The following is a 16,138-nucleotide window of genomic DNA, read 5'->3' on the forward strand; positions in this document are numbered from 1 at the left end:
TATGTCTGCAATGTGTGTGGGATAACTAAGAAGTACACTCATCATAGCTGTAGGTGCTAAAGAAGGATGGTGCCACAGCCTCTGCAGCCACTCTGCTCTCCCTGGTAGAGCCATGACTGTGATATCTATCACATAAATAACATATTTAAAGCAATGTCCAAGCCTCCAGTTTTTTGTTTGGGTTTTTTGTTTGTTTTCCTCCATATCACATAGCCTTTTCTTAAAAATTAAACATGGGGCAAAACTGTCAAGTTTAAAAGAAATAAAAATACTTTTTTGGTACAATTGAAGGAACAGATCAACATTTTTCTGGAGTTCTAAGTATAAAAAAAAAAGATACAATTAGGAATTTTGACCACCAGCTGCAGTCAAAGATTTCTTTGTGTCTCTATAGGTCAGAAACTGGAATTTATACTAAATATTTAAGCCTTTTTCCCAGAAAGTCTTCATGGCTGAGCCTCAGCCAAGATGTTTGGAAACATTTCAGGTCAGCTCTTCTGGTGGAAAGTAGTGTAGCATCACTACATTTGCTAGAGCTTGGATGAGTTGCACCAAAAAAAGAGATCGAACTTTGCTATGTTTGAAGAAAAAGAAAGTAGTAAAAGTTTTGATGTCATGTAAGAAATAGTTGTGTTCATCTTGCTTTTAATTGTTTATTCCTTTCCCTGCAAATGGGCATGGAGGAAAATAACTCTGAATTCCTTGGCTCCCTATAGCTACAGCATATAGAGGTATTAACTAGTAGAATGGTAAAGGTAAGATTAGTTAAAATACAACAGATGTTCTTAGAGTCTGTTTTATAAGTTAGGAAGATTTATATATTGTTATATCTGTTATATTGTTATATCTGTTATATTTTTATACAGAGATGAGTATCCTCATGGATGAAATTTCACTTTCTTAGATGAGAATGGCCCTCTTTGTCCAGCAATTCTTAGCACATTTCTGTCAGCTAGACAAGGCCTTGATTCTGGTCATCCATGTCCATAACACAGCTGTTTCTTCCAGTGTAAGTGATCACTGCTAAGGTCCCCAACACTTGGTAGGGCAGCAGCCCTCAGTCTCAGCCATAAGCACCGACAGAAGTGCGAGTTCAATTGTGGAATGTTCTCCCACAGAGAATTACACTAATTCAGCCCTCATCATCTAGTGAGCATGCAGGGAGACCTTCCCTCTTAATTAAACCCTCCAACTCTAGCTGGAGAAATACTTTCTTCTAACACATGTATAAAAAGAACACCTTACACTCACAAAAGAAAAATGAACTGTGAGAAGCATTAAATTTGCAAGGAACTTGGCTGTTTTAATCTTATTTCCTAGAGAACTAGGTGAGATACTGTGATGCCAAGCAGCAAAGGTGGGCTGCGAGACAAGGGTCTTACAGATTAATTCAAAGTGAAATGTGATTGTTGAAGCGTTCTTTGAAATAAAATAACCAACTTGCACTGTGTTACTGTGAGTTTAGAAACCATCTGTGAAATAAGCCTAACTGATAAATCCAAAGGAGAATGTTTCAGTGACAAAATAAACTCATGAGATATCTTTAAGACCTTTAAGTTTCTATAGCAAGGCCTATTATAGGTAGCCTGTTGCAGAATAATATTGGATGGCATTTTAGCTCAGCCTACATACAGAAAAACATCGTTCACTTCAGACAAATGTTGGGATTTTCCAGCAGACATCATTAGCCTTTACATGATGATTGTAACATGTTTGAAATTTATTGCTACTTTCTTAGGACAACATGCATCCCCATCTAGTGTCAGACAGCTGACTCCTGGCAGCAGGATGGGCAGCAGTGCCAGCACAGAACATGGCCACTTTTATGCAGGTTCCACAAAAAGTGCTAACTCATTCTTTAAGGAGGTTCCCAGATCCAGGCATAAAAAAGTCCTGGCAAAGGAAATACAAATAACTTCAGTTGCAACAAACAGCACAAATACTATATACCCAGAGCTACAACCAGTATGATTTGTATCATATTGAAATACTGTGGAGTTTAGTGGATTTATTCAATTATTGAGATTATTCACAAAATGTTAGCACTAAACATTCATCTTCATGAAAAGTATTATTGCTTCAGTATAAACTTTATACAGCTGTGATAAAGAGTAACATAATTTATTTTGAAACTGAAGTGAAAACAAGCACTGCCTCCAATCACAGAGAAAGTAATCTATGGTCCTTATTTGAAGGAAAAATACCACACTACAGTTTATTACCTCAAATAAGTGCCTTCTCCACATCCCACATTGTTCATTTAAAAGGAAGAATTGTTGTTGTAATAAACAGTCTAACAATTTTTTTTTTCCAAGAAAGAGCTTTGGTCACAGCATGACTATAGAGATGTACAGGAAGAGTATAAAACCAAAGATATGACCCAAGAAACATTTGAGAGGGTATTTTCTAGAGGAGTCATGGAGAGTATTTTAAATACTATTAGTTATGATAGGTTTAAAAGACATAGTGTAAAGAAAAAAAATGTCAGAATAAGACACCTTGGAGATTCAAGATTTGATCCTAATTTTACTTAAGTTTAAAGGGTTTTTCCCTGCAAAACATACAGCCATCTTCAGCTACACTGTCAATCCTCCATATCTTCTCTCAATACGATGTTTAATGTTTTAACAAAACAAACCCCAAAAGTCATAAATAGCCCCAAGCTCCATGACCTATAAGAGTGCTTCAAGTTCTCCTTATTTTGTTATTCAGATTCATGATAGCTGAATGGTTCTCAATCCAACAGTTCCTGGAAATAATACATAGCATGGGGAAAAAAAAAAAAAAAAAATCTAGGTAAATTATAAAGCAAATTTCTAGCACATTCCCAACTATAAAGCAAATTTCCAGAGAAAAGGTCTGTAGTGTCATCGAGTTCACCCTCAAGACTCAGTAACCAAAAGATGTATATTAAAAAAATGCAGCACCATTTATTTAACCAGGTTTGAATTAATTCTTTAAACAATCTTCATGTCTTGAGCCTAAAGCATGGTAGCTTAATATGTGAGTTTTGCAATTAGCATGAGAGAGCTTAAAGACTGATCAGATATGAATCTGATATGAATGGTACGAATGTTTTCATTTATTAAAAGTCACCAGAATCTTAACTTTTCAGACTTGGGTGGGTCACAGTACTCTAGCTTGGATTTCAAACAAATCTACTAAGGAAACAGGAAAGGATTCCTGTCATTTTCTGTTTGCAGCCAATGAGTATCACATGAAGTGACTGAGGAATACTGGATTATAAACATAATGAGTACCTACCTAATGATAAATCATCAGAGCTATAGTTTTCTAATACCTTCTGCATTACGTTACTTAATCCTAATCATTACCTTCACAAATATTTATCAGTGGGTAACATGATGCAAGAAGATTCTTGATGTGCAGAAGTAATTTTTATATATATAAATAGCACAGGAGAAGTGCCTTTGGCAACAGACTGCAAGAAAAGACCACTCCTCTGAAAGTATACTGCACCTAGAAGAGTGACTTAAATCTACTTCTACTGCAATAGAAGTATAATCAAATAGTGTGCACTAGCCACTTTACAACAGCCTCCAACAGAAATCAAATGGTAGCACAAAAACCTGCACCCTAAACCACACATAATCAGACTGTGTAGTAGAAAACCCAGTAAAACATCCATGTTGCACCCTCTTCCCTCAGCCAAAATGATCTTTTTCCGGGGCAGCTCCATTAGACAGAAGCCTGGCAGCACTGAGATGGTGAGATGGCACAGCTGTGAGCCACAGTGCAGCCACTGAGAGGTCCTTGTTCCCAGAAGTCCCCCCTTCTCAAATGCCTCACTTTGTTGCATTCCTCATTCCCAAAAGTTCACTTGGGGACAGATGGAAGAGGAATGGAGGAAAACAATTTTTCTTCCATTAGGTGGCACCCTCCCTGTCACTTCTTAATTTTCTGTTAACAACAATGATCTCTTTCTATGTTTAGCTCCCAGTTATTTTAAGAAAATAATATCAGACAGTACCACAAAAAGGACAAAGGGAGGTCCTCTAGCTTGACTCTTCTAATGGTGCTTTCTGAAGCCATATGACCGACTTTGCATATTTCACAATCCTACAACTTGCAATGCACTGACCTCCAGGACACATTTATTTGTAGGATTCTGAGCAGCAGGGTTACTTTGAGGCCATGCAATCCTGCATTTTGCCAGATGGCACTGTGATGGCAAGCTTAACAATCAGGTGCCTAAAGCTGGTTTTCAGTGCTCATTTCCAACTACAATCATAATAAATACTTTAATTGACATTTCTCATCTTCCACTGTTAAATAATGCCCTAGTGAGGGACAGAGCTTTAGTAAGGAAATGCCAAGTAGGTGAAAATGGTCAGTGGAATTTAGGTCAGCGAAGTGAATTACTTGATTTGGAATTTGGCCAGCATACCAGGGTTAACACCTGTAATCTTAAGAAAGTGGTGTGTGGTCTTTAACCACCTCAGGTAGTCAGGACCTCTTTTTCACATTTCAGACAGCTGCTTTCAAGTGCCTTCTCTTTGGTGGCATAGTAGCATGTGACTCTCTAGTGATTTACAACACCAACTTTAATGTCAGCTACCACCTTTGAGGTCTCAATCCCAGTGCAACTGTAGTTGGACCAGGTACAGCATGAAGAGATACACCTGTAGGAGTCAATTTACTCAAGACAAGCTTTTGTGTAGTTGACAGACAGCATTCAGAGAGGGTTCATTTCTGCACTGTGCAATTGCAGCAGGGGGTATGCATGCATTTTTCTAACACAGTGCAGCAACCAAAACATCAATACATTCTGGCCTCATTTCTGTGCTGAGAGCAGAACAGTTTCCAGAACAAATAACTTATGCCTGGAAATAAAAAGTGAGCAAAGAACTTATAAATGCATTATGATGTTTTTTTTATTTTTGTATTTTTTTTAAACCCAAAGTAAACCAAGTTGCATTCAAAAAGACTGTCCGATTAACTCCTGGAACAGCCAAAATCCCAGTGTGGCCACAACTGACAGCTTGATCAGTGTCTCTTTTTCAAGGTTTTGAAAAGTACTTTTGCATAGCATGTGGGGGGAGGAGTATAAATTATTACAGTGCCACCTACAGCTCCCAGTAATTCTCAGTCAAATAAATGGCAAAACCTTAAAAATAAATAAATAAATTGTAGTTGCTCTCCAAAATGTAAACAAACTCTATGGAACTGGGCTGCTCTTATGTCAAGGAAATAATATTACATGTCTGAGCAATACCCTGCTTCCCAGAAAGAGGGCTGCTGCCACAGCCTGGCCTGACCTGCCCTACTCCACCCCTCACAGCCCCACAGTGTTCTCTGAACAGGATGGAGGTAACCTCATATGTTGTTCTTCCCTCCCTGATGCACACAGAGCCACCCTTCACAGTGTGCCCTCAACTCACCATGGAATTCATGGCAAAATGATTGTGCTGCGTCTGTAGGTCAAGGGCATGTTGGTAGCTCACGCCGATCTCCGTGTGACTCTGCAGAAATAACTCTTTGTTGTGGCTGATCCAGTCAAACATCTAGAAGTATCAACAGGGGAAAGAGGGGGGGGAAAAACATGTTAGGGATGAAAAAAATGACAGTGCAAAATATAATATTCCACAGTTCTGTGACAGAAGTATATGCAACACAGACAAAAAACTCAGCTATGTTTCTCATAAAAATAAACTGTTATCAAGCAATGGAAGCATTTAAGTTACCACTATATTTAATTATTAACAGAATGGTAAGTCTGGAAGCATAATTCATAAAGCATGTCTCTCAGCAAGCTGATCCCATAGTCTTTTCCTATAGGTAAATGGAATTTCATATTCAGAAAGATGGCAGAAAAGGGACCTGAAATCAGGTTCTTTCACTGACCAAAGTTCTAGCAGTTCATAAAATACCCTTAATCCAGAAATGGACCAAAAATTCCAGAAATATTATTGATGGGATTTTTTTGCCCCCTTTCCTTTTAATCTATACATTAAGTTTCCAAATGTTACATTCAAGAAGTCAGTTGACTTCCTACAATTATTTTTTTTTCTTAGATCTGTCCAATTCCAAAGCCAGAACCCATAATATCTTCCAGTTATTATTTTTGGGATTAAGAGAGACAAAGGAGGAGAAAAAAAAAAAAGAAAAACAAAAAAAAGAAGGTATTTCATTAATATCTACAAAGAGTACACATTTCAACTTCTCCTGCTTCCAAACAAAATGGATAGTTCAGTACTTCAGACACAGAAATATAGTGAATAAAGTTGATGAAACTCATTCCTTATATTTTAGCACATTAATGTGACACTTCAATCTGGAGCACGTTTATTCATTATAAAGCTGTCAAAAGTCAGCTAGGAGATTGTGTGTTTATGTTTTGGCTTGTGCTGTCTGTGTTAGAAACTAAATGCATTGAAAGTGAGAACCTTTCACTCTTTACCCTTTTCCACAGCTCTGCAGGCATTACAATCTCAGATTTCTTCTTTTCTGCAAAATCATTTGTTATAGAATCTCTACAAACTGTGTTCCCACATGTCCACTCCAGAAAACTGGAGAACTATCCATTAATAAAGAAGCTTTAATTATTAAAAAAAAAACCCAACCCCAACTTACTAATTAATTATAAGGAAAGAACAACTAATTATAGAGGCAGTGGAGGTCAGGTCAATGCAGTCCCTGGTGTTAAAGAAGGTGTTTTAGGGTAAAAAGGCAAGTGATGCAGCATCTAAGCAACCACCTTACATTCAAAGGATGAGTTGAGATCTTTGCTATGGTGTTGTCCTGCAGGCAAGAGCGGTTTATTCTGTAGCACTGAACAACTATTTTTGACCTGAAGAACACTCAGTGCCCCACTGCTCAGGCACTGCATGTTGCTGCAGTTTCTCAGGGTCAGCTTTCCATTCCCTGTAGAGATGGTGCTCTTAAGAGTAGAGAAAAGGCCCCGTATGGACCACCTAAGACTCATGCAATAAATCATTGCTTTGTGCTGAGCACTCAATTCAGCATGGGAGTGCTCTGCTTTATGCACGGGAATTGCTGAAATAATACTGAACATCCTTCTCATCCAAAGGCACTTAAACACCTGCCACCAAATGCTACCAAACACATTACACTGACCTGGTCCCAAAAATGTGCCATGTATGCCAGACTTCTTAATCTTTTATTTACGAAAATACAATTTCAATTATAGAGTTTATCCTATCTTCTATTGTATGATGATGTGTAGTCTTAAAGGCCAAATTTGCTTCAACTTATAAAGATGCATGTCCAAAGTAATATCACTGAGACAGTTACTTTCTTATTTGTACCCATGAAGCAGATAAAAAAAGCCCAACAAACAAAAAACAAACAAAAACAACAGGCCTATCACCATTTTTTAGAAAGTATAAACAACAAGATTTTTGCAAGGATGAGGTCAGGGATTTCAAACATTACTGCCAATTAAACAGAATGAAACAACATACTAGAACCTGAAGAAACACCTAAAGCTTTCTCATTGGATTCCTTTTTCTCATTTTATTAGGATTGAATAAGCAACATAAGCACTAAGTACTTTGCCACACTTCTGGGCTTAAAGAAAAAAAAACACAACACAACAAAAATTCCCCCCCAAAAAACAAAGACAATAAAGAAAGAAAAATTCCATAACAGCAAAGTTCATGTTCCAACAACAAGCTTTTACATCTCTGCTAAGAACCCAACATAGATTTCTCATAAGCAGATGTGTGTTTGATGTGAACATTTTCTAATGTTTCAAACATTCTAAAGACATTCAGGGAGAAGCAAACGGGCAGCAATCCACTAAAAATAAACAATAAGTCTAATATTTTATGCTCAATGAAGCCCAATCAGGGTCTTTTAAAGACAAGTAATTTAAACTAGTAATCCATTATTCTGTGAATAGGGAGCATTTCCTCAATCTAATCTATACACATACTATTGGATGAGAATCTAGGTTAAGTTAAACCATACTTCTGCCTTTTAAAATACAAAAATAAACTATCAAGAAAAATAATACATTTAAAATATCATTTAATGTTTTTTTTTTTTCCCTTGTTTAATCAACTGAAATACACAATAGCAGTTGAAAGGATGACCAGAAATTTTGAGCAACCAGCCTCAATGATGAGATCTGTACCAACTTCCAAAACACAGTGTTTTTTAAACTTCTATTCATGGACAATAGCAGATTCTGGAAGAGACTCAACTTCAGTTTAGACTTTGAATCTTTCTATTATGTTCTTCATTAAAAATTACTTTGATTTCAAATGGCCTATGCCTGAAGAAAATTATCCCCCATCAATATGATCTGGGTCTCTCCCAGACCCCCTCAAGCCTCACTTGAAATCCCACAGAAAAAAGAGCTTTGAATTTCATGTGGTTTGAAGCAAAGCAGAAATAGTGCAAGATGCTTAGGAACAAGTGCAGAGAAAAAAAGATGCACATTCACTGTGGTCTAAAGTAGGGCTAATGATGCACTTTGCTCTGTAAAAACTTTCATTGGTCTTGGGTATTAATTAATAATAAACAGTATTTACAATCACTCCTGCTTTACACAGTAACCAGGGCTTTGCAAGGCTGCAGGCATGTCTACTCATGCAATGTATTACTGTGCCTGAGACACCCAAACTAATTCCAGACAAATTGGTACCTCTCACGGAACAATCCATGTGGAAATACTAACTTCAGCCTCCAAAACAGCACAGCCTGGGCATAGTACTGCTTGGATTTCTCTACATTGCTTTTGTTTCCAGGGCTGGTTCCTTCAGAGACTTCTCAAGCACTTCTGCTTAATGCTTACTTACCTAGAAGACAGCTTTGGGTTTTCTTTATTGCACAGATCTGGCACTCCTAGGTCATGGGATTTGCTTAACAATCATGGGATTAAAATAAAGAAATACATTAAAATGAGGTATTATTTGGCTTTGATATCTAATGGATTGCATTTTCAAACTTTTCTGTTTGACCACAAAGTCTACAAATGGACTTAAACAATTTTCTCACAATAATATTACTGGAAGTTAAGGCTCTGAAAATACCAGATGTTGGGTGACTCAAGAGGACACTGTGAGAGTTTGCAATGTGTGGCCAGGAGGTTTTAATATGAAGGCCTGTCAACATTGTCTGCCTTGTCCCATATTAGCAGAAATATTTCCTGAAAGCTTACAAGTTAAACTTGTTTTCCACATGAGAAACAGTGATGCTTCCTGTGTTCCTGAAGTGAGTGTGCTGCCTAGTTGCTTAATTAAAGAACACCATTAAGGATGTGAGCATGGCAATGACCCAACAATTGCTATTCTACTCAACCTTGCAAGAACTGCCCTGGTTTCAAAAGGCTAACTTGGACGCCTGGTAAAACATCCTTTGGTAAGTTAGTTTCCTTGTCAAACAATGAGGTTTTAATGAATTCGAGACTCTGGAGAATGTGCCCTGTGAGATCAGTTTAAAACAGAAACAGTGTCTCAGCTAATTGAGATTATCTGTGTCATATTAACATTGCTATACAGGACTGGATCAATGGATCTCATACCATTAATGAAAAAGACTGCCCTAACAAACCTAACGTAGCCATCATAAAATGAATAGATGTTCAACTATGCTTTCCCAACCCCTTAGCTGGAGTCATGCTGACTGCCAGTGTGTTAACTCTCTTAAGTCTGCTAATCTTTCCTGCAGTCATTAATTCACACTATACAGGAGAGCAGAATAACTAAGATTGGATGTTATATCACTTAAACCACATTAACCAACTGTCCTCAGTGTCTCTCAGACTGGCACATCTCCACTGTGCTTGAGACCTATTAAGTAGCTAAGAGTTTTCCACCGAATGAGTAGGTGGGGGAGTGGTTGAGCGTACTTAGAAAATCCATGTTCAACATTACTCTCTCTTGTAGTCCTTGTTTCTAAGAACACATAAAGGAAAGTGAAGGCGTATGCTCAAGAATTTGAAGTGCTACATTTAATTAAGAAAAATAGTCTCTTATGAGAGAATCAGAAGAACTAAGAGTGATCCAAAGGGTCTCCACCCAACGCTTTGCTAAAGCTTCTGCCCTTACTGTCATTAATGATCATATATGCACCAGTAATTATTCCACATGTGGTCTTGAGGCCACTTCATTTAAGAGTTTGAGTATCAGATCACATCTCCAACATCAGTCGTGCTGGGAACAATGAGATTTTAACCTCGTGTTTTGTCATCATATTTGATGAGTTACAAGAAAATCCAGGTTAAGCGTTAGAGCAAACAGCAGGTCTCAAACTGGTCATGAATAAGTCCTATGGAGGGAGAATGTGACTCCATACTTTCCCTGGAATTGTACCATCTGGCAGGCTAGTGAGTACAGGGTGAGAACAGCTGTTTGAGAATGGAGAAGAAACACACGGATATGGAACACGGTGTATGCAGGCTGTGCAGTCCAGCCATACCTCAGATAAAGTGAGATTTATAACATTACTTCAAACAATAACCTCTGCTCTCTGGCTTTTGTCAGAGCTCACTGAAGAGCATTAGCACTGGATTCTGAAACAGTGATGCAGAACACCACAGGATGATGTTACCATCACACATTTGGCAACACACCCTATGCCAAGTGGTACTGATGGAAGGATTACAGCCTTCATGGTTTTGGCAGCCAGTGAACTGAGTATATTTATTAATGAAATTGTTTATACATGCTAAAATTAATAAATCTCAAATCCATCTAACACTATACTAAGGCTGGAATTAATTATGAACCTGCCTGTGGCAAATAATCTTCCCTGTAAGTTCTGAGCCATAAATATCAAATTCATACGGGTGAGTAAGGACAGAATGGTAATGATTGTAACCACACTGTCTTGAAAAACAATATAGTATACATATCAAGAAAAAAGTCCCAAAGGGATGTTCAGGTCAAGTCCAATCACTGCTTTTGGCAGCTGACCACAGGATAACATTTCCTTTCAAAAGGAAATGAAGCTCCACCTGAAAACTAGTTAAGTGTTACAACTTGGCTCCCCTGAAAAGCAGTTCCAGAAACTTTCTGCTCCTGTTTCTGAACTCTTCATATATTCTCTGACATAAATCAGACTCATAGCCAGTTTATACACATTTTCTCTTAGGTCAATACTGTCCTCTAAGTGAAAAAACTGTTTAACCTTTTCTGATGTGTTCATTGTCTCTCCTGCTGTTAGTTCTACTAGAACCCAGCTCTTTTATTTAAGCAGCCTTTCTCTGCACTTTTTCTAATTCATGGTTATCTTTCTATCCAAGCTAAGGTCCTAACAGGACTTTGTGGAATGCTGATTTTTCTTGCTGGAAATACTCCAGCTGACATCAGGATCACCTGTGCTGTGCTTTGCATCAACTTGAGAAAAGAAGATACAAAAAGAGCAAGAGCTCCTGAATTAACATCCCACTGTATTTTTTCACTATTTCCACTGTTGCCTCACTATCTTTTCTCTTTGTAGCCTCCTATATAAATATGGACAAAGATCAGTTGCATTTACTGGATTTGCTCCGACAAGCACAAGTTGTGCTACAAATAAGAGAAGTAAATTAGAGCACTTTGGAAAAATATGAGAGAGAGTTTTGTAATATACTCCAGTCAGTCCCACATGTAATGCATCAGGCATAAATGTATTCTCTCACTGTATCTCCATGTGCTGCTAGCAAAGAGAAAAGAAATGTTAATCTAAAAGAATGTTTTGCCTGTAGTTGAGTAGAGGGCAGATGACTAATTATATGCCAGTGAAGTCCTTGTTAGATTAGTGCTTTTCAATCTCTTCCAATTTCTGGACTCCATAAAACTTTTCAAGGCAAGTGCTATAGCAAGTTAAAGTCTAAAGACAATAAGTCTGTTTTATCTACTAAGGAACTTGATATCCATGACCCAGAGGTTGGAAAACACTGGAGACAGGCATGCATTGCTTATTAAGAGAGGTCCACATGCATTTTGAATTTTGAAAACTATCCAGGCAGTGTTAAAATGACTAATACACAACATAAAGTGGGAAGTTCCACTCTGAAGGGATCTACAGCTAAGCAAGTTCATTTTCATGTATTTCTACAACATAAACAAAATAAACACACACAGAGCAGTAAATGCCAGAGTCACTCTCAAGGCTTAGCAAGTTTCCAACTACTAGATCTGACCCTGTCTTATGGAGTTGAAGTATTCACAACAATTCATTTCAAGATATATCAAGCCATTTTCCTTATTAATTGAATTTAGCCAGTATTTGAACAAAAACAGTACCATGCAACAGATTTTTGCAGTCTATACTAATATGCAAGGGCTTGTTCCTGGAAAGATCTGCATGTGAGCTACCTTAATAAAAGGCAGTCAATCAAGAAAGCTCCCTAGTATCTCCAGACAAGAATCATAACTACACTTTAATTGGAACAAGCCATACCTGGGTCACCTGTACACCTGAAAAAATCCAACAGAAATGCAACACATCCACAACGGAGAACGTGAGAAGAGCCAACAGACTAAAGAATCAAGAGGTTTACCTGGAATACAGAAACCCCCCCCCCACTCAAGCTAAACTCAGCAGAACAGAGGGTTGATGCTGACTGTCCAGAGTAACCACACTGTAAGAGATTCTGAAGAGCCAGGAAAAAAAATCCCAGGAGGCAGGGCAGGAGCCTCATTCGTCAGAGCTCATCCCACCGCTCATGAGCACTGACAGCAGTCAGGTTTAACCACGTGATCATCAGGCAAGTTGGGGTGACAAGTTCAAGCTTAAGGGTAGGAAGTCAATTAAGAGGTCAGGATCAGGTCCAGTGAAGGTAACCAGGCTCAGAGACAGCCCATGACTGCAATGTAGGTCCACAAGGACAAGACAGGTCCCAGGTCATGCCAAAAAATCAGCTGATAGAACATTGCCTGGCTCAGCAGGGGGCACTGCCAGGCAGGGCCGGGCTGTGGCAAAGCTGGAGGCTGATATCCCACAGCTGAGCTGCAGTGGGGCTCCTGGCCATGGGGAGGCCCCAGGTGAGGCTGGCCAGGGCCATTAACAGCCATGGGCTGGTTCTATGAAGGGTCACTAGGAAAATGGCTGTTCTCAGACAGGAATATACTGGCCCTGAATACATTTTGGACTTAAAGAAAGCTTTGATAGCACTTTTTTTTTTTTTTCATGTATCAACAAATTTGATGAAAACTGCCTCAACAGAAAAAAATCCCAATCTGCTGTAATTCCTATTGCTGCTCAATAAATACAGCCTTAATAAACCAAAGTATTTGTAGATTTAAACAGAACTCACTATACATCTAAATGCTTTGCTGAGCCAGGGCCTAAATACAAAGTTGTGTTTGTTTTTGTTTGTCTGTTGTTTACAGATGGTGATGGACAAATTGATACTTCTGCCAGATCTTTCCCTTTCACATGTGTTCAGTGTAGTCCCCAGCCAGGGTAAACTGGTGTCATTCCAATGAGGCCAATTCACACCAGCTGAAGATTCAGACCCACAGCTGTATTTGTATAACCTCAATGCTGCATGAACACAGTTTTTCCATTATAAATATCTGTATATATGATTCATAGAGTACAGTAAGTTCAAGCTACAGCACATTAAATTCTTCCAGACAATGGGCCCAACTGTCAACCCACTAGAAAATTAGCTAGATGTGTGATGAGACAAATAGCTTTGTATTAATATCAGGGCACCATTTCCAACATAGGCATGCAGAATGTTCCTACCAAATGCCAGAAGAAATCTGTGTTTTTTCCTGACAGACATCAAGCCACAGCCATGCAGAAAGTAAGGCATGTGATTCCTATAATGCTGAATAGAGGAGTAATAATTTTATTGTCAAAGGTGGGAGAAAACTGCAGATACTGCACACATAAATATGACTAATCATATCTGGGTGTATTTTATGCATCCCTGTGTTTGCTTCCCTTTTTTGAAATATTGTACTTTTCCACTGCACTTAGTGACATCGAACACTTTGGTATTCCTGGAAAGGATTTTCTGTTCCTTAAAATGGAAATGGCCTTTCCTGGACACAGATCACCTACAGAGAACTGCTTGCTGTCTAAGTGCAAATTAATTCATTGTCTGGGTAGGAAATGTAATACTAAAAGAGGAGTCACTTGGAAAAGATGAGGGTTAGTGAGTGAAAGTTACTTCTGGGGAGATCCTAACTGGAGACCAGAGGAAAGTTTTTCACAATGAGGTCAGACATTGGAATAATCTCCCCAGGAAAGTGGTGGATTCCCCAACGCTGGACACTTAACACTCACCTTGACAAGGTCCTGGGTCATCTCATTGAAACTGTGCTCCTACCTAGAAAGGTTGGACCAGCTGATCCTTGAGGTCCCTTCCAGCCTGGCATTCTATGGTTCTATGGCTGCAAAAGCTAATGTGGCTGAGGGTGAGGGTGCTTGCCCGTTCCTCCGTGCAACCATCACAAGTGACAGGCTGCACAGCGCGGAGGCCTGTCAGGCCTGGAGCCGCCCCGAGATGGTCCCCGCTGGTTTCCGCCAGCTCGGGCACTGAGGGCACCTCAGCGGGGACAACCAGCCTGACTATTGCACCAAAACATCTGTCAGCCAGGTAAGTGCCTCAATACAAGCTGCTAGGGAAATACGGTGGTGGCTGCTGAGGGCTAGTGGGGTTCCTCACGGCAAAGGGAGCAGGGACAGCCCCATGCCAGGGAAGGGACACTAAGGAACACCAACAGAACAATTTTAAGAATCAGAGAGTAGCTGTAGCAGCAGCAGAAACTCATGCAAATATTATCCCGATCATCCCCTGCTGCCTGTCATTCCACCAGAAGAATTTTGATCGTCTGGGTATAAACCATGACAAAAATCAAGGAAATTGAGTCTGGGGAAGAAGAGGTGTTTATGGCAGCATGTCCTACTTTTTCCTCTCAACACCCAAACTGAGATCAGAAGTTTGTGTTGATTAGCAATAAATTGAGAAAAATTCCTCAACTCAAGACTGTTTTGCTTGTAGCACCTTTTCAGTACCTGTGTAGAATGAAAGACATCCTGGATTTCAATGCCAGGTAAGACAGAGGGTCCTTTCAATACATGAAGGTTCAAAAAAACATTTCTGAATTAGTTTTCATAATGTGCTTGATGTTTACAAATATGTTGAGGGTGAGTGTTGGGAGGATGGAGCCAGGCTTTTTTCAGTGATGTCTAGTGATAGGACTAGGGGCAATGAGTAAAAACTGGAACATAGAAGGTTCCATGTAAACCTCAGAAAAAACTTCTTTACTGTGAGAGTGACAGAGCACTGGGACAGGCTGCCCAGAGAGGTTGTGGAGTCTCCTTCGCTGGAGACATTCAAAACCCGCCTGGACGTGTTCCTGTGTGATGTGCTCTAGGTGACCCTGCTCTGGCAGAGGGGTTGGACTAGATGATCTTTCGAGGTCCCTTCCAACCCCTAGGATTCTGTGATTCTGTAAGAAGAAAAGCCAGTGACCTGGTTTGAAATTACACTGTTAACTCCTGGAAATGATCCACAGACCACATGGTTTCATCTCTTAAACTGTCACCAGCAACCTCTCATCTGCACACCCACCCTATGTGTTCCCTATAGATACCAAGGCTAATTTAAAATATACTCTTAAGACGCCAAGATTTGCCAAGTGTGGGCCATTTAAAGCATTTGAGCCAGGCCAGGAAGACATTCATTTAGGAATAAACACATAGTTATATCTGAAAGATATACAGTAAGTCTGTGAACCTCATGGACAGTTTAATTACATTATTTCCTGACAGCTAGGCACTTATCACCTGACCTTCTTGAAGATCAAAGCAAGAAATTAAAAAAAAAAAAGCAGCTTTCTTATATTTTTCTATATGCATAGGTCTCTTTCTTCTCTTATTCTACATGTGTGGGCTTCTTTGTCCTTTAGAGCATTTGGGTCTTCTTGTCTTCATTAGTTAAAGCAGAACTTTGTAGTTATAATATGCTATAGTCATCCTTAAAAATTAGTTCTAAGTGTGTATTCAGATGCCAAAACACTTTCTCTTGCCATACTGATCTGGGAGCATTCCTATGCCTCCCAGTGGTGCCAAGTTGGAGAAGCTGAAACAGCCTCAAAATGCTATCAAAATTGGCAAGCAAGATAAAGAGGAAACTTGTGCAAATGCAAAAATATTCCATTGGAACATACTGCCTTCAATTATTTTTGGACCCATTCTAATGTTC

General features: G+C 39.1%; 1 protein-coding gene across 9 annotated transcripts in view; it reads right to left on the reverse strand.

Annotated features, from left to right (window-relative positions):
* Positions 1-16,138, reverse strand: part of KALRN (kalirin RhoGEF kinase) — a 500,706-nt gene that overhangs the window by 264,356 nt on the left and 220,212 nt on the right. For all 9 annotated transcript variants that reach the window (XM_051624220.1, XM_051624222.1, XM_051624223.1 and 6 more), the window contains exon 6: positions 5,403-5,525. In XM_051624220.1, coding sequence (XP_051480180.1) covers positions 5,403-5,525 — 123 coding nt within the window. The remainder of the gene's footprint in view (positions 1-5,402; positions 5,526-16,138) is intronic.

Source organism: Apus apus, chromosome 6, assembly GCF_020740795.1.
Source record: "Apus apus isolate bApuApu2 chromosome 6, bApuApu2.pri.cur, whole genome shotgun sequence".
Lineage (NCBI taxonomy): Eukaryota > Metazoa > Chordata > Aves > Apodiformes > Apodidae > Apus > Apus apus.